The sequence below is a fragment of the Neovison vison genome, chromosome 3, assembly GCF_020171115.1.
Source record: "Neovison vison isolate M4711 chromosome 3, ASM_NN_V1, whole genome shotgun sequence".
Taxonomy (NCBI): Eukaryota; Metazoa; Chordata; class Mammalia; order Carnivora; family Mustelidae; genus Neogale; species Neogale vison.
In genome coordinates, this window is record NC_058093.1 from 212,930,955 (window position 1) to 212,946,836 (window position 15,882).

At 57.7% G+C, this 15,882-nt stretch overlaps 2 protein-coding genes across 2 annotated transcripts; one reads left to right on the top strand and one right to left on the bottom strand.

Moving 5' to 3' along the window:
* The first annotated feature begins 427 nt into the window (after window positions 1–427).
* Window positions 428–4,445, top strand: SLC7A4 (solute carrier family 7 member 4). The gene is made up of 5 exons (XM_044241052.1): window positions 428–469; window positions 1,245–2,266; window positions 2,750–3,390; window positions 3,658–3,766; window positions 3,875–4,445. The coding sequence occupies exons 2-5, from the start codon at window positions 1,285–1,287 to the stop codon at window positions 4,063–4,065; spliced, it is 1,923 nt and encodes a 640-aa protein (XP_044096987.1). The 5' UTR covers window positions 428–469; window positions 1,245–1,284; the 3' UTR covers window positions 4,066–4,445.
* A 2,524-nt stretch (window positions 4,446–6,969) lies between these two features.
* Window positions 6,970–15,337, bottom strand: P2RX6 (purinergic receptor P2X 6). The gene is made up of 12 exons (XM_044241054.1): window positions 15,180–15,337; window positions 14,345–14,495; window positions 12,954–13,025; window positions 9,705–9,780; window positions 9,405–9,498; window positions 9,235–9,315; window positions 9,012–9,153; window positions 8,813–8,922; window positions 7,556–7,649; window positions 7,403–7,468; window positions 7,147–7,224; window positions 6,970–7,059 (listed from the first exon to the last, which is right to left on the bottom strand). Exons 1-12 carry the CDS (start codon window positions 15,311–15,313, stop codon window positions 6,976–6,978), a joined length of 1,182 nt encoding a protein of 393 aa, XP_044096989.1. The 5' UTR covers window positions 15,314–15,337; the 3' UTR covers window positions 6,970–6,975.
* Window positions 15,338–15,882: the final 545 nt, after the last annotated feature.

Here is a 15,882-nt window from a genome sequence, read left to right on the forward strand (position 1 = left end):
CCAGAGGTTTGCCTGACTCCCCCCGCCAAAACGCCCCAGTGTTGGGAGAAGGGAACTTGAACAGCAACCAGCTGAACGGAGTACCTGTGCAGAGGTGAAGAATCAAGGAGGGTTACTGCAGCAGTGGCAAAGGGAAGGGTTCCAGATCCCTCCAGACTGGGTCCTTAACCTTGCCTGCCTCCCAGGGCCACCCGGGGGTGATGTGAATTAGCCACTTACCTGGTGGCCTGGGCTTCCCCATCTGTGAACCAGACACAGTAACAGGACTTCCGTAGATCTGGTGACTTAGGGTCTCCATCAGGTGAGGTATGGGTAAGTTGGGCTATACGGGTGCTTAAGCGAACGGCGAGGTGGGTGGGGCCTCGTGCTGGATCTGGCGCAGGAGGGGTGGGGGCGGGCTCTGCGAGCAGACGGCGTCAGCCAGGCAAGGCAGGCACAGCGTGCAGAGCAGCGGCAGCAGTGACAGCAGGTGAGTCTCAGTGACTTCTGCAGGGACGTGCTCGAGCCTGAGAGGAGGCAAAGGCTCGGATTCCCGGGTGGAACTGGCTCCGCAGGCGGTGGCGGTGGCAGCGGGCGGCGGTGGCCTGTTGGGGCGGAGGCAGGAAATGGAGCTTTGGCTTGGGGTGTTCGGCCGAGAGCACCCCGCCTCCTGGCCGCTCCGTACGCAGATAACCAAGTCCCTCGCGGTGGCCCGTTGGGGCGGGGGCAGGGAATGGAGCTTTGGCTTCGAGGTGCTCCGCCAAGAGCGCCCCGCCTCCTGGCCGCTGGGTATGCAGATAATCAAGTCCCTCGGGGTGGTGGTGGTGGTGGTGTGTGTGTGCGTGTGTGTGCGCGCGCGCGTGGTGGTGAGTGCCACTGTCTGAGCCGAGGAGGCCCCCTCCTGTTCCGGGTCCTGGTGGCCCTGCCCAGCTCCTGGGAAGCCTGGGGTTTCCTCCCTGCTCTCGGATACCAGACCAAGGAGCCTTTCCCAACTGCACTTCCTAGAGCTGCACCCTTTTCACCCTCAGAATCCCCCCACCCCACTAAAGCACCCAGGTCCAGCAGCACAAGGTTCCCTCACCTGCCCAGAAGCCGACAGGATCTCCATTCTTCCCTGTGTGACCTTCTGTCCACTCCTGACTGATCCCAGCCCCCAGGCAAACTAGCTATGCAGGCTCTCGGGTCCCCAGGGGGATGAACGGAGCGGGCTGTAGCCTGGTCTGTACCTGGTTGGGCAACCTGTCATTCCCCTCTGGCCCTGGTAGGTGCAGGCAGCTGGCCTGGTGCTCCTCTTAGCTGCCCATCATGGTCAGGGGGCTGCCCAGCGCTGCCAGCCTGGCGCGCTTCTGCCAGAAACTGAACCGGCTGAAGCCGCTGGAGGAGTCAACCATGGAGACATCCCTGCGGCGCTGTCTGTCCACGCTGGACCTGACCCTGCTGGGCGTGGGTGGCATGGTGGGCTCAGGCCTCTATGTCCTCACGGGTACTGTGGCAAAGGAGATGGCCGGCCCTGCGGTGCTCTTGTCCTTTGCGGTGGCCGCCGTGGCTTCCCTGCTGTCTGCGCTGTGCTATGCGGAGTTTGGGGCCCGGTTGCCCCGCACAGGCTCTGCCTACCTGTTCACCTACGTGTCCATGGGTGAGCTGTGGGCCTTCCTCATCGGCTGGAATGTGCTCCTGGAGTACCTCATTGGTGGTGCAGCCGTGGCCCGTGCCTGGAGTGGCTACTTGGACTCTATGTTCAACCACCGCATCCACAACTTCACCCAGGCCCACATTGGAACCTGGCAGGTGCCCCTGCTGGCCCACTACCCAGACTTCCTGGCTGCCGGCATCATCCTTTTGGCCTCTACCTTCATCTCCTGCGGAGCCCGAGTTTCCTCCTGGCTCAACCACACCTTCTCTGTGGTCAGCCTGGTCCTCATCATCTTTATCATCATCCTGGGTTTCATCCTGGCCCGCCCGCACAACTGGAGTGCCGAGGAGGGGGGCTTCGCGCCTTTTGGCTTCTCCGGCATCATGGCCGGCACCGCCACCTGCTTCTATGCCTTCGTGGGCTTCGATGTCATTGCCGCCTCCAGCGAGGAGGCCAGGAACCCGAAGCAAGCCGTGCCGATAGCCATCTCCATCTCACTCAGCCTGGCCGCCGGCGCCTACATCCTCGTCTCCACTGTGCTCACCCTCATGGTGCCATGGCACAGCCTGAACCCTGACTCCGCCCTAGCGGATGCCTTCTACCGGCGGGGCTATAGCTGGGCTGGCTTCATCGTGGCAGCTGGCTCCATCTGCGGTAAGGGGCCTTTCCAGCACAGTGGGAGTGAACAGGGCAGTGGGGCCCCCACCCTAAGCATCCTGGGGAGCACTTCTCCATCTGAGTCTGTTACCAGTTGCATAACAGGTCCAAGAAGGTGCTAACCATTAGACTCTCCAGGCTTGTTGGAAGGGCCCTCCTCACTGTTCCTTCCCCCAATGATACCTAAAATAGCACTTCTGAGCCTGTGCTTCTAGGCCCTTTGCTGGGGAAAGGGCTCAAGGCTCATCAAATTCTCTGATGGGCCTGTCGCCTAAACTAGGGTGTCCCATTCCTGGTGGCGGGGGTTGGAGGGATGGAGAGGGTAATAATCCAAGACCCCACATACACTCAGGCTCACTTTGAGATCCCAGACAGACTCATGCCCATGTTCCCAAGGGGTTATGCCTGTCCTAGCTCCCAGCGGGGGCCCCTGGTGGGCCTGTCCACTATGCTGACCAGTTCACCCACTCTCTGCCACAGCCATGAACACTGTCCTGCTCAGCAGCCTCTTCTCCCTGCCACGCATCGTCTATGCCATGGCTGTCGACGGGCTCTTCTTCCAGGTGTTTGCCCGAGTGCACCCCCGGACGCAGGTGCCCTTGGCAGGCATCGTTGTATTTGGGGGCCTCATGAGTTTACTGGCGCTGCTGCTGGACCTCGAGGCATTGGTCCAGTTCCTGTCCATTGGCACGCTGCTGGCCTACTCTTTCGTGGCCACCAGCATTCTGGTGCTACGCTTCCAGAAGGCCCCTCCAGCCAGTTCCCCAGGCCCAGCCAGCCCTGGCTCCAGGGTCAAAGAGTACCACTCTTTCTCAGACCACATACAGCTGGTGGGCACTGAGCAGGCCTCAGCCCCTGAGCCCGGGCAGCTGCGGCCAGCCCTGAGGCCCTACCTGGGCTTCCTAGGCAGGTTCAGCCGTGGAGCTGCTGTGGCTTGGGCACTCGGCATCCTGGTGGCCTCAGCCATCACCCTGGCCTGTGTCCTGGCCTTTGGGGACTCAGCCCTGCACCTCCCATACTGGGGCTACATCCTGCTGCTCCTGCTCAGCTCTGTCGCATTTCTGCTCAGCCTCCTCGTCCTGGGGGCCCACCAGCAACAGCGTCTGCAAGACACCTTCCAGGTACCTCCCTCAGCCAATGGCCACTGGCTCTCAGCCCAGCTAGCTCTTTTTGCCCCTTCCTCCCCTCTGCTATGCCAGGATGAACCAGGGTTCACAGGGGTTGGGGCGGCCATCCACCCATCCCTCTCTCTTTCTGCATGACAAGGGGGGCTCTTATTTCCCAGATGTCCAGAGATGGAGAAAGGCTCTGTGGACTCTTGAGAAATCAGGCCCTGAGCCAGCAGACCTTCCCTACAGCCCAGCCCAGCCCCACTCTTGCCTCCTCAGATCCCCATGGTGCCCTTGACTCCAGCCCTGAGCATCCTCCTCAACGTTAGCCTCATGCTGAAGCTAAGCTACTTGACTTGGCTGCGCTTCTCCATCTGGCTGCTGATCGGTGAGTGGGGGGCCAGGGTGGGGACCGTGGGCGAGCTGCCGGGAGAAGGCAAGTGAGGAGGGCAAGCAGGGCTGGGACCCGCCCCTGAGTCTCCCACAACTCCTGCAGGACTCACCGTGTATTTTGGCTATGGCATCTGGCACAGCAAAGAGAACCAGCGGGAGCCACCAGAGCTGACTGCCACACGCTACGTGGTGTTCCCCAGCACCAGCCTAGAGGAGGTGGTACAGCCAGTGCAGCCCTCCACCCAGGTGCCCGCCCAGGAGCCCAGCCCCACGGAGCAGCCCACCAGTCCATGAATCAAGCGAGAGGCCTGTCCTTGCTTGCTCTGCCCCTCCACCATGTCCTCAGGATCCCAGAGGGGCAGGGAGTCCCTCGTCTCGGACCCAGCTCGGGTTTGCAGGCCTGTCCATGCTGAAGGGGTCCTCGAGACCTTGGGACCTTAGCCCAAGTGCCTAGTTTGGGGTTTGGGGGAGTGGGCCGTGGCCAGTGCTGGTCGGGTGAATATTTTGTCGGGCGCCTTCCTGTTCATGAGCAAGTCTAGCTATCTGAGCAGGTGGGGTGGATGAGGGTGGCGGGGGGTTGTGGGAGGGGTGGCCCGCAGCCCCAGATAGCCACAATAATAACCTACTGGCCAGCCACATGCCCTGCTGCTGTGTCCACTGTTCCTTTTCTTTTCTTTTTTTTTTTTTTTTAAGATTTTATTTATTTATTTGACAGAGATCACAAGAGAGGCAGGCAGAGAGAGGAAGGGAAGCAGGCTCCCATGCGGGGCTCGATCCCAGGAGCCTGAGATCATGACCTGAGCTGAAGGCAGAGGCTTTAACCCACTGAGCCACTCAGGTGCCCTGTGTCCACTGTGGCGCTGAGTGCTTTCCTGCCCCCCGCCCAAGAACCAGGTTATTGTCTCCAATTCATAGCAAAGATGCCGAGGTTTGGCAAGAGGGAGGCACCAGCTCTGGGACTACCCTGAATCAGACACACCACCTGGCCTGGGTCCTAGGGGAGGGCTAGTGCCCTCAGCCCTCTGAGCTCTATATACCCCTACACACACCAAGAGAGGAAGGGTCCATGAAAAGGGCAAATTCAGGCTCCCCCCACCCCAGGCTCTCCCCATATGTCCCTTGGTCGGGGGAGGCAGATTAGAGAGCAAAGTCTGGGCCCCAGAAAGGTTGTCAAGGAAGGGCAGGGGAGTTCCAGGGTCCTCCTGGGTTCCCAAGGCTCCCAGAAAGCATAGCATGTCCCCGAGGCCTGCTCAGGGCTCCTCTGAGGTGTGTACCTACGTGGCCTGCACAGCTACCTTGGCGGTGTGCACCCACAGGCAGACGGAGGCAACAGCTGCTTCCAGCCTCAGGCCCTGGCCACAGCTGTCTGTCATAGCTGGCACTCCTCCCTCTCTCCCCTGTCCCTCAAGGGCTTTGCGATAAAGGCTCAGGATGGTACACCATGTATGGGATACATGCCTCCAGGGACCTCCAAGCCCAGCTGGTGGCTGTGAGGCCCCAGTCCTTGGGGGGTCCCCAGGCCCACCATGCCCCTTCCCCCAGTGATCTCCCTAAAACCAAACTAGGTCCATCAGAGTTGCTTCCAAGTCCCCCCGATCCTGCCTAGAAGGACAACACAGGAAGCTGCTGGCTTTAGCAGGCTTTACTCCTTGACTTTTTCTGCAGCTATGACGGCTTTCTTTTGGCCCCTGAGGACAACCAGGTACATGGGACCCCACTCCAATAACCGGGCCTCAGAGCCATGTTTTTTTCCCTTGGCTCTCCTGAACCTGCCTCCCCATGGATACTGCTCTCTGGATTGAGAAGCAGCAGAGACCCCGAGGCTTTGCTGAGGCTCCAGAAGCCAAATGGTTCCAGATGCTAGCCCAGCCTGAGCCCGAGCCCCAGCCCTCCCCATGTGGTCTTCGTTGTTCTGCCACCAAGCAACCAGCACACCTGGAGCCCCTCGCCTCCCTCGGGTGGGTACTCCCAAATTCCTGCCTCTGCCCTGGGAACACAGGGAGTTTGGCTCCTGCAGCCCTTGTTCCTCCCTTCCTGACTGTGGGACAGGGGACTCCGGGACAGGGGACATTCTCCAGCAGGAGAGACTCAGACCCCAGAAAGATACCAAGGCAGACTGCTGGGGGCCTTTGTGTCCTTTGTTAGGGACATTCCTTCTAGCCACTGGGTTCTGCCTGGGGTTATGATCAAGGTCTCCTGCATGCAGTTGCCTCAGGCTGGGACAAGCAGATGCCCGGACAGGTTCTTAGATATGACCTTGGGCAGCAATAAATTCCAGAGTACAGCTTTCCTACCCCCATGGCTCCAGGGTGTGGGTTCTAGGAGTTGGACTGGGGAAGGGGGTAATGAGGAAGCTTATAGAAGATTCCAAAGGACCCAGTGACCACCATCTCACCTCCTCTACCCTCTCCTCCCTATCCCAAACCCCAAAGCCCAAGGGCTACCACCAGAGATGGGCTGATGCTCACAAACTGGGAAGGTGTGAGACCAAAGGGCGTCTTGCCCTTGCCTGGAGTTCTCAAGGGATTGGATTATTTGCTGACCCACTCTTTATTTTATGGTCAAGGCCCAGAGTTGGGTAGGAACCTGTCCCAGGGGACCCAACACCAGAGCAGTGGAGATAACTCCTCTTGCCAGGCTTCCTTCTACCTTGCTTCAGAGCTGGGTTACACAGATCCCAATGCAGGGTAGCTGAGATGGGGGAACTCTACCTACAATAAGGGTGGGTTGCTGGCAGAGGGAGGAGGGCTGGAGTCAGCCACAGCCAGTGGGAGGGCCAGTGCTGACAGCTGGTAAGCAGGGAACTGGGAACACTGACAGAGACTGGGAGAGAATTCTCTAGACCTAGACAGCAGGATGCCCACTGGCCCACTGCCCTGCCACGTGGGTGCCCCAGGGCCTCCCCTTCCCTGCAGCACCTGTTCTGCTGCGAGTCTATATACAAAACTGGCTTCTGTGCCCCCTGACCCAGGCAGCTCCCTGCTGAAGCTGGAGTCAGGGAATGGTCAGTCTGTCTGGGAGTGGAAGGGTGGAATTCTCCCCTAACCCCACCCTGCTCCTGCTGGGACTTTATCCAGCAGGTCCCCAAGATGGGGCCCCTACCCTGCAAAGAGCAGGAAACAGCCACAGAAATGGGCCAGGGGGGTGGGGAGCCTGGGCATGGCCACTTTGGTGTTGGTGTCTGGTTCCCAGACTGGGTCCCGTCTAAGACAGCTGGGCAGCCACGTGCGGAGGTGTAGAAGCTGGCTCTGTCTGCTCAGGGCTGCAGCTGACCTTCGGGGCCTTTGCCTGCAGATGAGAACATTAGAACAGGGCTCTGGTCAATACTGTGCAAAGCGATATAGAGCCCCGGGTCTGGACAGGCTCACAGCTCACCTCCTCATACTTGGTACTCCAGTAGAAATGGGCTTCTCCATCCACGTACAGCAGCAGCAGGTCACAGAAGAAGGTGATCTGGGAGAGGCAGGGCAGACCTGTGTCTTGGCCCTCAGCCTGCCCTTTGGCCGCCTCCCCAGCCCTCACCCCAGAAACAACATCATGCACGGTGGAGGTTGGGGTGCTTGGTGTGCACCTGGCAGGCCTGGGCTCACAGTCACTGTAGCCAGAGGGAGCCCACATTGGCCAGACTCACCACGCCCAGCCAAGCTGCTCCAGTGCCCAGAGTGATTGTCGTGGGGATGAGCCCGAACTTCCCTGCCTGAGACAGACCTGGACTGAGCCTCTGGGGCTATGACTATCTCCCCCACCCCCCCAACCCCCATTGCCTTCACCCAACACGTCCCACCTGCCCGGTGACGAGGATGTCAAAGCGGATCCCATAGAGCTTGAGCAGACTCCGGGCCTCCCCACCTGAGGCCTTCCACCAGTGGGTGGCTGTCCTGCGGGCAGGAAAGAAAGTCGGGTGGTTTGCTCTGCTGCCGCTCCTGGGCTGGCCTGGCCCTCCGGGGCCTCCTTCTTACTCATCCATTGACTCTATAAAGGGGCTGTCTCAGCCCTGTGTCATGGCTGGGAGCACAGGGGAAAGACAAATTGGGACCTACCCGCCTCTTGGAAGCTCCCTGCCTGCTGAGGGGGCAGAGGGGACCAAAGGGTCCCTACACAGGCACTGGTAGTGGGGGTGAGGGCAGGTAGGGAGGCAAGCCCTGGGCTGTGTGAGTCTAAAGCATGGAAGGGGTGTCAAGGAGCATCATCTCCAGGCCCAGTGGCTATTGGGTGCAGATCTGTGACAATGACCAGGTGACAGGAAGTGGCAGGAGGATTCTGGCGGGATGGGGGAGGTCTGTTTAGGAGACTCAAAGATGTAACAATAAATGCAACGCAAGGTTCCTGAGTCCACCCGGGATTGGAAAAATAAAGATAAAGGACCATTACTGGCACAGTTGGGGAAATTTAAATATTAGATTTATTCTGCCAATGTTAAATTTCTTGAGTGTGACAACGGGACAGCAGTCACGTGGGAAGGTCCTCATTCTCAGAACAGTGTCGAGAGGAAGAGTGTCAGATGTCTGCCACTCACTTTCAAATAGTTCCCTTTGAAATCTATCTAAATATATCCAGCTCACTCTAGAGAGGGAGACAGAAAGCAAATGTGGCAAGATGTTAAAAAATAAAACCCAACCTCCCCCAAACAAAAACCCCTAGAGGACCCAGATGAAGGGTGGATAGGTATAGGTGTTCACAGTACTAGTCTTTGTACTTTTCTATAGATTTTTGAGAACTTTTAGATAAGACCTAAGGCAAAAGTAAAAAAGAACCCCCCTGTGTGCTGAGGAGGGAGATGCTAGATAGAGGTGGGATGGCGTGGGGGAGGGGCTGGGGGTGAAGAGTCACAGAGGGGGGTACTGGATCAGGAGAGAGGCTGGACCAGAGCCTGTGCTGGGGGACCTGGGGCTGAGAACACCCCTCCTGTCCCTGGGGCCCTCCTTGGACACACAGCAGGGTGCCCGGAGGGGTGGACCGCTGTGTGATGGGTACTGGCTGCCACGGTGGGACAGATGAGGGGGAACCTGGCCTAGGAGCAGGAGGGCAGTGGGGGCTGCACCTGAAGTTGTAGCTCCTCTCCTGAAGCTGGAAGGAGTAGTGGGGCCGGCAGTCGGAACCCCCAGCATCCAGGTCACAATTCCAGTGGATTCGGACACCCACGGCACCTCCCTGCACAGGGCACATCACTGCTTCACCAGCACAGAGGCTCCGGACCCTCTCCCTGAGCCCTCCTGGAGCCCTGCCCCTCATGGACCCACCAGCAATGCCAGGTCCTCAAAGACCCCTCCAGCCGCAGCCACGAGGTCCCCAATGCGGAACACAGGGCAGTAGGGGCTGTAGCGTGAGTCATAGCGGCAGCGCTTGAAGTAAGTGTCATCCCAGGTGACCAAGGCATTGGACCTGGGGAGGGGAATGGGGGGAGGTTCAGGTTAGGTAGGACACTAGCAGGCTCTGGGGCCAGCAAGATTCACCCACGCTTACTTGGAGAAGTTGAACTTGCTGAAGGTGACTGTGTTCTTGATGAATAGGGTAAAGTTCTCAGCCTGGACCAGTAGGGGCTTCCTGTGGTGGAAGGGAAGTTCATGCAGGGCAGACTCTGCAGTTCTGGGGCCCTGCCCTGGAGGTGGGAGGGGTGGGAACGGGACACTTACACAGGCACAGTGCTGCTCTCCACGGGGCACCAGCCCTGGATCTCACAGGTCCTGTGGGTCCCGTTGAATTCCACACATTGGCCCGTTTTTATGCCTTGAAAACACAAGACAAACTCCAGGCCCTCAAATTTCCACAGGGTCAGGGGACCGGGGTTGGGGTGCGGGCAGGGGCAGGGGGCCGTTGACAGAAAAGAGATGCAGAGGCGCCACCAGGCCTGCCCTCAAGAGCCACCCAGGGTCCCAGCCCAGCCCCTGGAGCCCCCACCCAGGGGAGGCACTGGAAGAAAGGGCCCACGTTACCATGGCTGTGAATCCCCGTCTCCCCTTCAGGACAGTCCTCATCAGCCAAACAATTAGCCAGCGGGACGGAGGGGTGCTGAGATGGGGAAAGCAGAGTTGCCAAGGGCCCGGGGTGTGTCTCCCCTCTGTGACCCAGACTTGCAAGCTGTGGGGACACAGCCCTCTCCACCTTAGCTCCATAGAGATGCCTGAGTTGGGGGGGGCACATAGGAAAGCTGGGGGGGATACAAATAAAAAGAGCAGTCCCCCACCCAGCCAGGTGGAGAAGCAGGTGCTATATTCCAAGGCGGAGCAAGCCTCCTTCCTTCCTCATGGTTCTCTCCTAGCCAGAGACCCAGACCCTCTGGTCCAACTCAGATGACAGAACAAGGAAGGTGAAGGGACTCCGGGAAGTGCAAGTTCATGCCAGGGTGGAGGCACTGGGTGTGGGGAACAAAGGGCAGGACCCTGGTCGGCGGGGTCTGGGTAGGGAAGTAGGTAGGACCACACACACTTGCTGAAGGACCACAGACTAGTCCCTTCCCTGCTTGTTCTTCTGTAAAGCAGGGACATTCGTGCCTGCACACTCACCATATTCTAGGGATCAGTCAGAAGGGGGATGTGGCAAGCTTTCTGGGGGCCCTAGAGCCCTGGAGAGGAGGGCACACTCTCACAGACACAATTCCACGCCACGCCAACAATAAACACCACTGTTGGGGTCACAGGGCTCAGGTAGCCAGAGGAACGCGGTGCCAGCAAGAAAGGCTCAGGGACTCCAAGCCAAATGAGACAGTGGGACCATGGGGAGTTGGGACTGTGATAAGTGGGCAGAGGACAGAGTAGGGCTCCCTGTGTCCTGAGTCCAGCCCTCTTCTCCACTCCAGCTGGACCACCAGCTCCTCCAGTTAGACCCCATGATGACCGCCACAGGGCCTGGGCTCTGCCTCATCTGCCTCCCTTCATTCAGCAGAGACCATCTCTGCCTCCACCATGCAGCTATGATCAAGTTCAGCTCCTCAGCAGAGTTCACAGGGCCCCTGAGATGTCAGGCTACCCCCTTGCCCCCTTAATCCAGATCTAGGCTCCAACCCCACTCCACAGCAGGGGACCCCAGAGGTGCCTCCTCTCACACAGCTCCCTCTGCTCAGACTTGCTCAAGAGCCCACTTGAGTCTGCAGTCCTGCGGGAAATGCTTCCTGAGGCCCTGGGCTGGCAGACACGCCTTCCTGGGTCTCCAGCCACAACCTCTGCCCGCATCACAGGAACTGCCTCCTTGGCTGGGCTCCCTGTGTAGGAACTGCTCCAGGTACAAGGGGTGGAGTTTTGCATCCCCAGCATTGGTCCTGCCCTCCCCCCACCATGGCCACACACACACACACACACACACACACACACACCCCTCCCTGAGGCTCAGCAGGTATCTGCTAGAGGCTCTACTCTCCAAGGAGAGCAGTGCATGTGGGAGGGATCGGATGACCAGGACCCCCAAGAGGAGCTGGCAGGAACGCTGGACCATCTCAGGAAGCCATGTTGTCAAATCTGATGAATTTCTTCCCAGCCCCATAAGTTTCATGGGAAGCTGCAAAGCTGGGACACAAGGCAAAGAGGAATCACACGGATTCCAGAGGACACAGAAGGATGGCTTCAGCAAAATTTCAGGACAGCCTACACACTGAATATTAATTAGATGTCTTCTGAACATTTAGAAAAGGAAGGATATCATGGGCATTTGCACATCCTTTGTGCACACACTTTAACTCCTTTGCGGACAGGGCCCACCTGGGACGTGTGACGCCCCCAGCATCTGTGGCGCCACTAACAACCAGGACACAGGGAACAGGTGACCCCACAGTCACTCTCCAGCCCTATAAGTAATTAAATGTTAATTGTGATTTTTTAAAAAGATTTTATTTATTTATTTGTCAGAGACAGAGGGAGAGAGAGCGAGCAAGCACAGGCAGACAGAGAGGCAGGCAGAGGCAGAGGGAGAAGCAGGCTCCCTGCTGAGCAAGGAGCCCGATGTGGGACTCGATCCCAGAACCCTGGGATCATGACCTGAGCCGAAGGCAGCGGCTTAACCCACTGAGCCACCCAGGCGTCCCGTTAATTGTGATTTTTAAAAAGGGTCACCATGGAGTTAGGCTTCCAGGGCTATGTCCTGGGTGCCAACCACTCGAAAAAAATCCATAGCTAGAAACCAGACACTTAAAAAATGGGTAAGAAGGTAAATTTTGTGTTCTATGCATTTTATCCCAATAAAAAAAATTTGGGGAAAAAAACCCACTGCTGGAGAGAAGAGCAAGTGTGCTCTGTGACAGGCACTGGAACTGTGGGACATCCTTAGGCAAGGAGAGAAGGTGAGATTTCAGGTGGAAAACCTGTGATTTCGGATGAGAAACAGACAAGAATAGGGAGTGAGAGACTCTGGTGTGACCAGAACTGTAGTGAAAAATATCTAGAGGCTATAAGTGACCCTGACCTCAGCATCACCAGGAGTGTGCTGTGTTTGCCCACAGAAATGGAAGCTGACTTGGGACACATTAATAGAGACTGTGTATGGAAAAGAGGAGGTAATCGGGTGATTAGCAGCAGTCGATGAAGCAGCAGGCTCTTGATTTTGGCTCAATTCATGATCTCAGGGTCCTAGAACTGAGCCCCAAGTGGGACTCCTTGCTCAGTCCAGAGTCTGCTTCAGGATTCTTTCTCTCCCTCTGCATCAGCGTGCCCCAACCCCAACTCACACATGTCCATGCTCTCTCTCTAAATGTAAATAAACAAATCTTACCCCACCCCGCAAAAAAAAAAAAGGAAAGAGAAGGTGATCTTCTTCTTCTAAGCTTGCCTCTTGCTATTAGAGCTCACCTGAGCCTTGTACCCAGTTCTGGGTGTTATACTGACAAGCTGGTGAGTGCCCAGTGGTGGGACCAGGTTGGGAAGGGCCTGGACATCTCACAGAATGCTATGGTGGAAGGCTCCAGAAGACAGTTCAGTGGTCCAGGGGCTGGAGAGCTTTGAGCATCCTTGAGCATGTGAGTCTACTTTGCTGAGACCCTGTCTTCTCATCTTAAATGGGACTGCAGTGATTCCTACCAGGCAGGGTATTCGTGAAGATTAAGTGGAATGATTCAGAAAAAGGTGTTAGCTCAGTGCCTGAGAGATGGTAGCATGTACTGAACCCTCAGTTATGTGGGAAGAAGGAGGGACGTGGCTGGTGACCCAGGGCTGGCAGAGGAACTAGGGAACTGCTGGGAAGCTCCCGGGCAGCCTTACCTCTGGGCATCTGTCCTGAACTTGTTCTGGCGTCACAAGAAAATTGGTCACCAAGAAGAACACGTTCTCTCCCTAGAAAGCAAGCGTCAGGGTTGGTCCCTGCTTCCCTCCCCCAAAAGGAGAGACCGGAACTGGCACCTCAGCTTGGGGAAAAGTGTCCTGGCCTAAACACATCATCAACTCTGCCCCAGGAAAGTGTCTCCAGGGAGGCCAGTTGAAGCAGTGATAAGAGGCTGGGGGTGGTGGTGGTTCTGACCATTTTGAGAGCCCACCGCTGCCACTTTGAGACGAGTGTATTTTTCATGTTCATACTCATTCTCTCACCCAGAATTGTCCAAGATCTTTCTGCTTCTAGGCACTGAAGATCCAGAGCTGAGCTGGACAGGGGACCTGCCCACGTTAGGGGTAGGTCGCCCCCTTCAATTGCACGCGTGGTCCGGGACCAGGGGAGCAGGTGATGAGCTCCACCTGGGCAAAGGGTGGCTAACGACAGGTGGCTGACACCCAAGTGCTATGTGTGTGTGCTATGTGTGACCCAGGAAGGAAAGCAGATAGTGGGTATGACAGTGGTCAAGATCTGGACTTAGTGGCCACCACCATGGAAAGGAAGTCTCCCCAGAGTGGAAACAAGGGCTGGCAGGCTCTGACTGATATCGTAGGAAAGCTCAGGCTGGCTGCTGGGTGGTGTGCCCTGGGGGACCCACTAGAAGATCATGGCCTCATCCAGGTATGACCCAGGCATCAGTGAACACCGCTAGGAGAAAGAATGCACAGAAGGGAAACACAGGTCCAGCTCTGGGCCTCACTGGATGAAAAGAAGCCACACCAGCAAAGGGAGATGATTGCTCTTTGAACGTGGTGGGTGTTCACCCAGGAGGCAGCTGCACTCGTGGGAGGTGGTCACTGGGGCTACAATTTTGGCATTGGCAGGATAAAGGTAGAAACCGAGGCTCTGGACAATCTGGGTCCGAGAAGGAGCTGGAAACGCTACGTGAAAGGGACAGGAGGGGCACCTGACAGCAGTGCCCCAGGTGGGGGAGGGGAGCATTCAGGAAGCTCCAGACCCCGAGCCCCTCCCACTAGGGGCTTCTCCTGCCCCACCCTCAAGCTCCAGCCTTGAGTTCCTAAATATTTCAGTCTTCCAGGGGCAGCCTTTGTAAAGGCAAGTTACTCCGGCCTGGCTTCCTGGTCTATTTCCTTGTCCACCCGGAAACCTCTTACACACCCTGGGAAGCCCCACCCAGGTACCACTCCTCTGTAAGGCCCTTCCCAAGCCTGGCCCTATGAGGTGCCGGCGCCCCGCTCACGCATCACACGCCCCTCATGCACACACTCACCGCAAGGGTGGTGTCAGAAGTGTCACCGCCTGGCAGCAGGACCAAGGCACCTACCTGTGGTGGCTTCACAAAGTCCGCCACGTCCCACAGCCGGTTACCCAGCTCCTTGATCTGGGTCACCGAAACCCCTTTGAGTTTGGTGATGATGGAAATCTGCGGGTCCAGATCTCGCTCCTGGTATCCTTTTTTGGCGAGGAGAGCCCACCTTAGGAAGAAGCGACAGGACTTCCCTGTTACATGGTGAGCAGTGGCCGCATGGGCCCCACCCTTTCAGCCTTTCTCTTCACATACCCTCGGGGCTTCCAGTCCAGCACTTAGGGCCCCTGCCTCCCCTCCAGCCTCATTTCCCACCCAAACACCCTGCACAGGCAAGAAGCTCCAACCATGATTGGAGAGCCAGTGCCTTTTGTGGGTGTCCCCTATCAGGCCCTCATGGGCTTAGAGATGCCCACTACCCGCTCCTTCACCAACCAACTCCCTCCCCCTGTCCTGGCTAGGCCCAACTCCTCCTTAAAGACTTTCCTGACCCAGCTAAAATTGGTATCCTTATAGGGACCTTAGTGCTACAACTCTCCCAAGCATCAAGGACTATCTCCTGCCCGACCAGGGGCCTCCTGGGTATAGATGGAGACCCATCTTGCTTTGGGCCCAGAGATCAATATGGGCCTGGAAACAAGGCCCAGGAAAGGAAGCAGGTGGGCACACAGGACACAAGCACACAGCTTGCCCTTGTATCCACTGGTCTCTAGACAGAAAAAGATCCTCCCCTGTCCTAACCTGCTCCCCTCTGCTACCACCAGCCCCCGAAAAGTCAAGCGGTCAGCCCTCAGCCCAGCAGGCCCAGTCATTATCCCCCCAGTCAAGAGTGGCCCAGGAGCCTTTCTCTTACCCCACCACGTAGGCCATGACCCCAAGCTGCAGCAGCCTCTGCAGGGCGCCCACCCGCCAATTCCTGGTTATCACATACTTCTCCGTTTTGTAATCCAGAAGCCCCCAGCCCGCCATGGCCCCTGGGTAGCCCATGCTTCCAGCTCCTGCCGGCTGCTGGAGCACATGAGTCAGCACAACAGCTGCAGCCACTGCTGAAGGAGGTACAGCATCAGCCTACCCGGACCAGGCCAGCAAGCTATTAAAGGGACACTTCCACTGGGGACAAGATCCAGCCTCCACCCCCCCCCCCTGGGTTCAGTCCCAAGCCCTAGCTGCCCAGGACCTCCCATCCCCTCCCTTTGAGGGGGCCCAGGGCCCCACAGAAAGGAGAAGCCCCGCCCAGCAACCCTACCCTCTGGCCTCACTTCTTTGGGGGAGGGGAGGAGGAGGAAATGACAAGTGTCATATGTACTGTGAGAGGGCAGCACGGGGGCTGCAGGAACCCAGAGGACGACTCAAGGAAGGCTTCAGGAAGAAGTGACCTCTGAGCTGACACTTGGAGATTCTGAAGTTCAACAAGCAAAGTTGGAGAGGAATGTCCTGGTGGAGGAAGCAGCATAGGCGACGCTAGAGCAGGAGAGAGAACTGGCAGCCAGAATGAGAGCGTGACTCTGGCTCCAGAGAGGAGGGTGACCGAGGCTTTTTTGTGCAGCGCGCCCGCG

Excerpts from the sequence above, each read along its gene's own strand:
- P2RX6 (XM_044241054.1), bottom strand. The coding sequence starts at position 15,313 with ATGGGCTACCCAGGGGCCATGGCGGGCTGGGGGCTTCTGGATTACAAA. Across the intron at positions 8,923-9,011 it reads TTGAGGACCTGGCATTGCTG|GGAGGTGCCGTGGGTGTCCG; the intron begins GTGGGTCCATGA and ends TGCCCTGTGCAG. Across the intron at positions 7,650-8,812 it reads GAGAGGAGCTACAACTTCAG|GACAGCCACCCACTGGTGGA; the intron begins GTGCAGCCCCCA and ends TCCTGCCCGCAG.
- SLC7A4 (XM_044241052.1), top strand. The coding sequence starts at position 1,285 with ATGGTCAGGGGGCTGCCCAGCGCTGCCAGCCTGGCGCGCTTCTGCCAG. Across the intron at positions 2,267-2,749 it reads GGCAGCTGGCTCCATCTGCG|CCATGAACACTGTCCTGCTC; the intron begins GTAAGGGGCCTT and ends TCTCTGCCACAG. Across the intron at positions 3,391-3,657 it reads GTCTGCAAGACACCTTCCAG|ATCCCCATGGTGCCCTTGAC; the intron begins GTACCTCCCTCA and ends TTGCCTCCTCAG.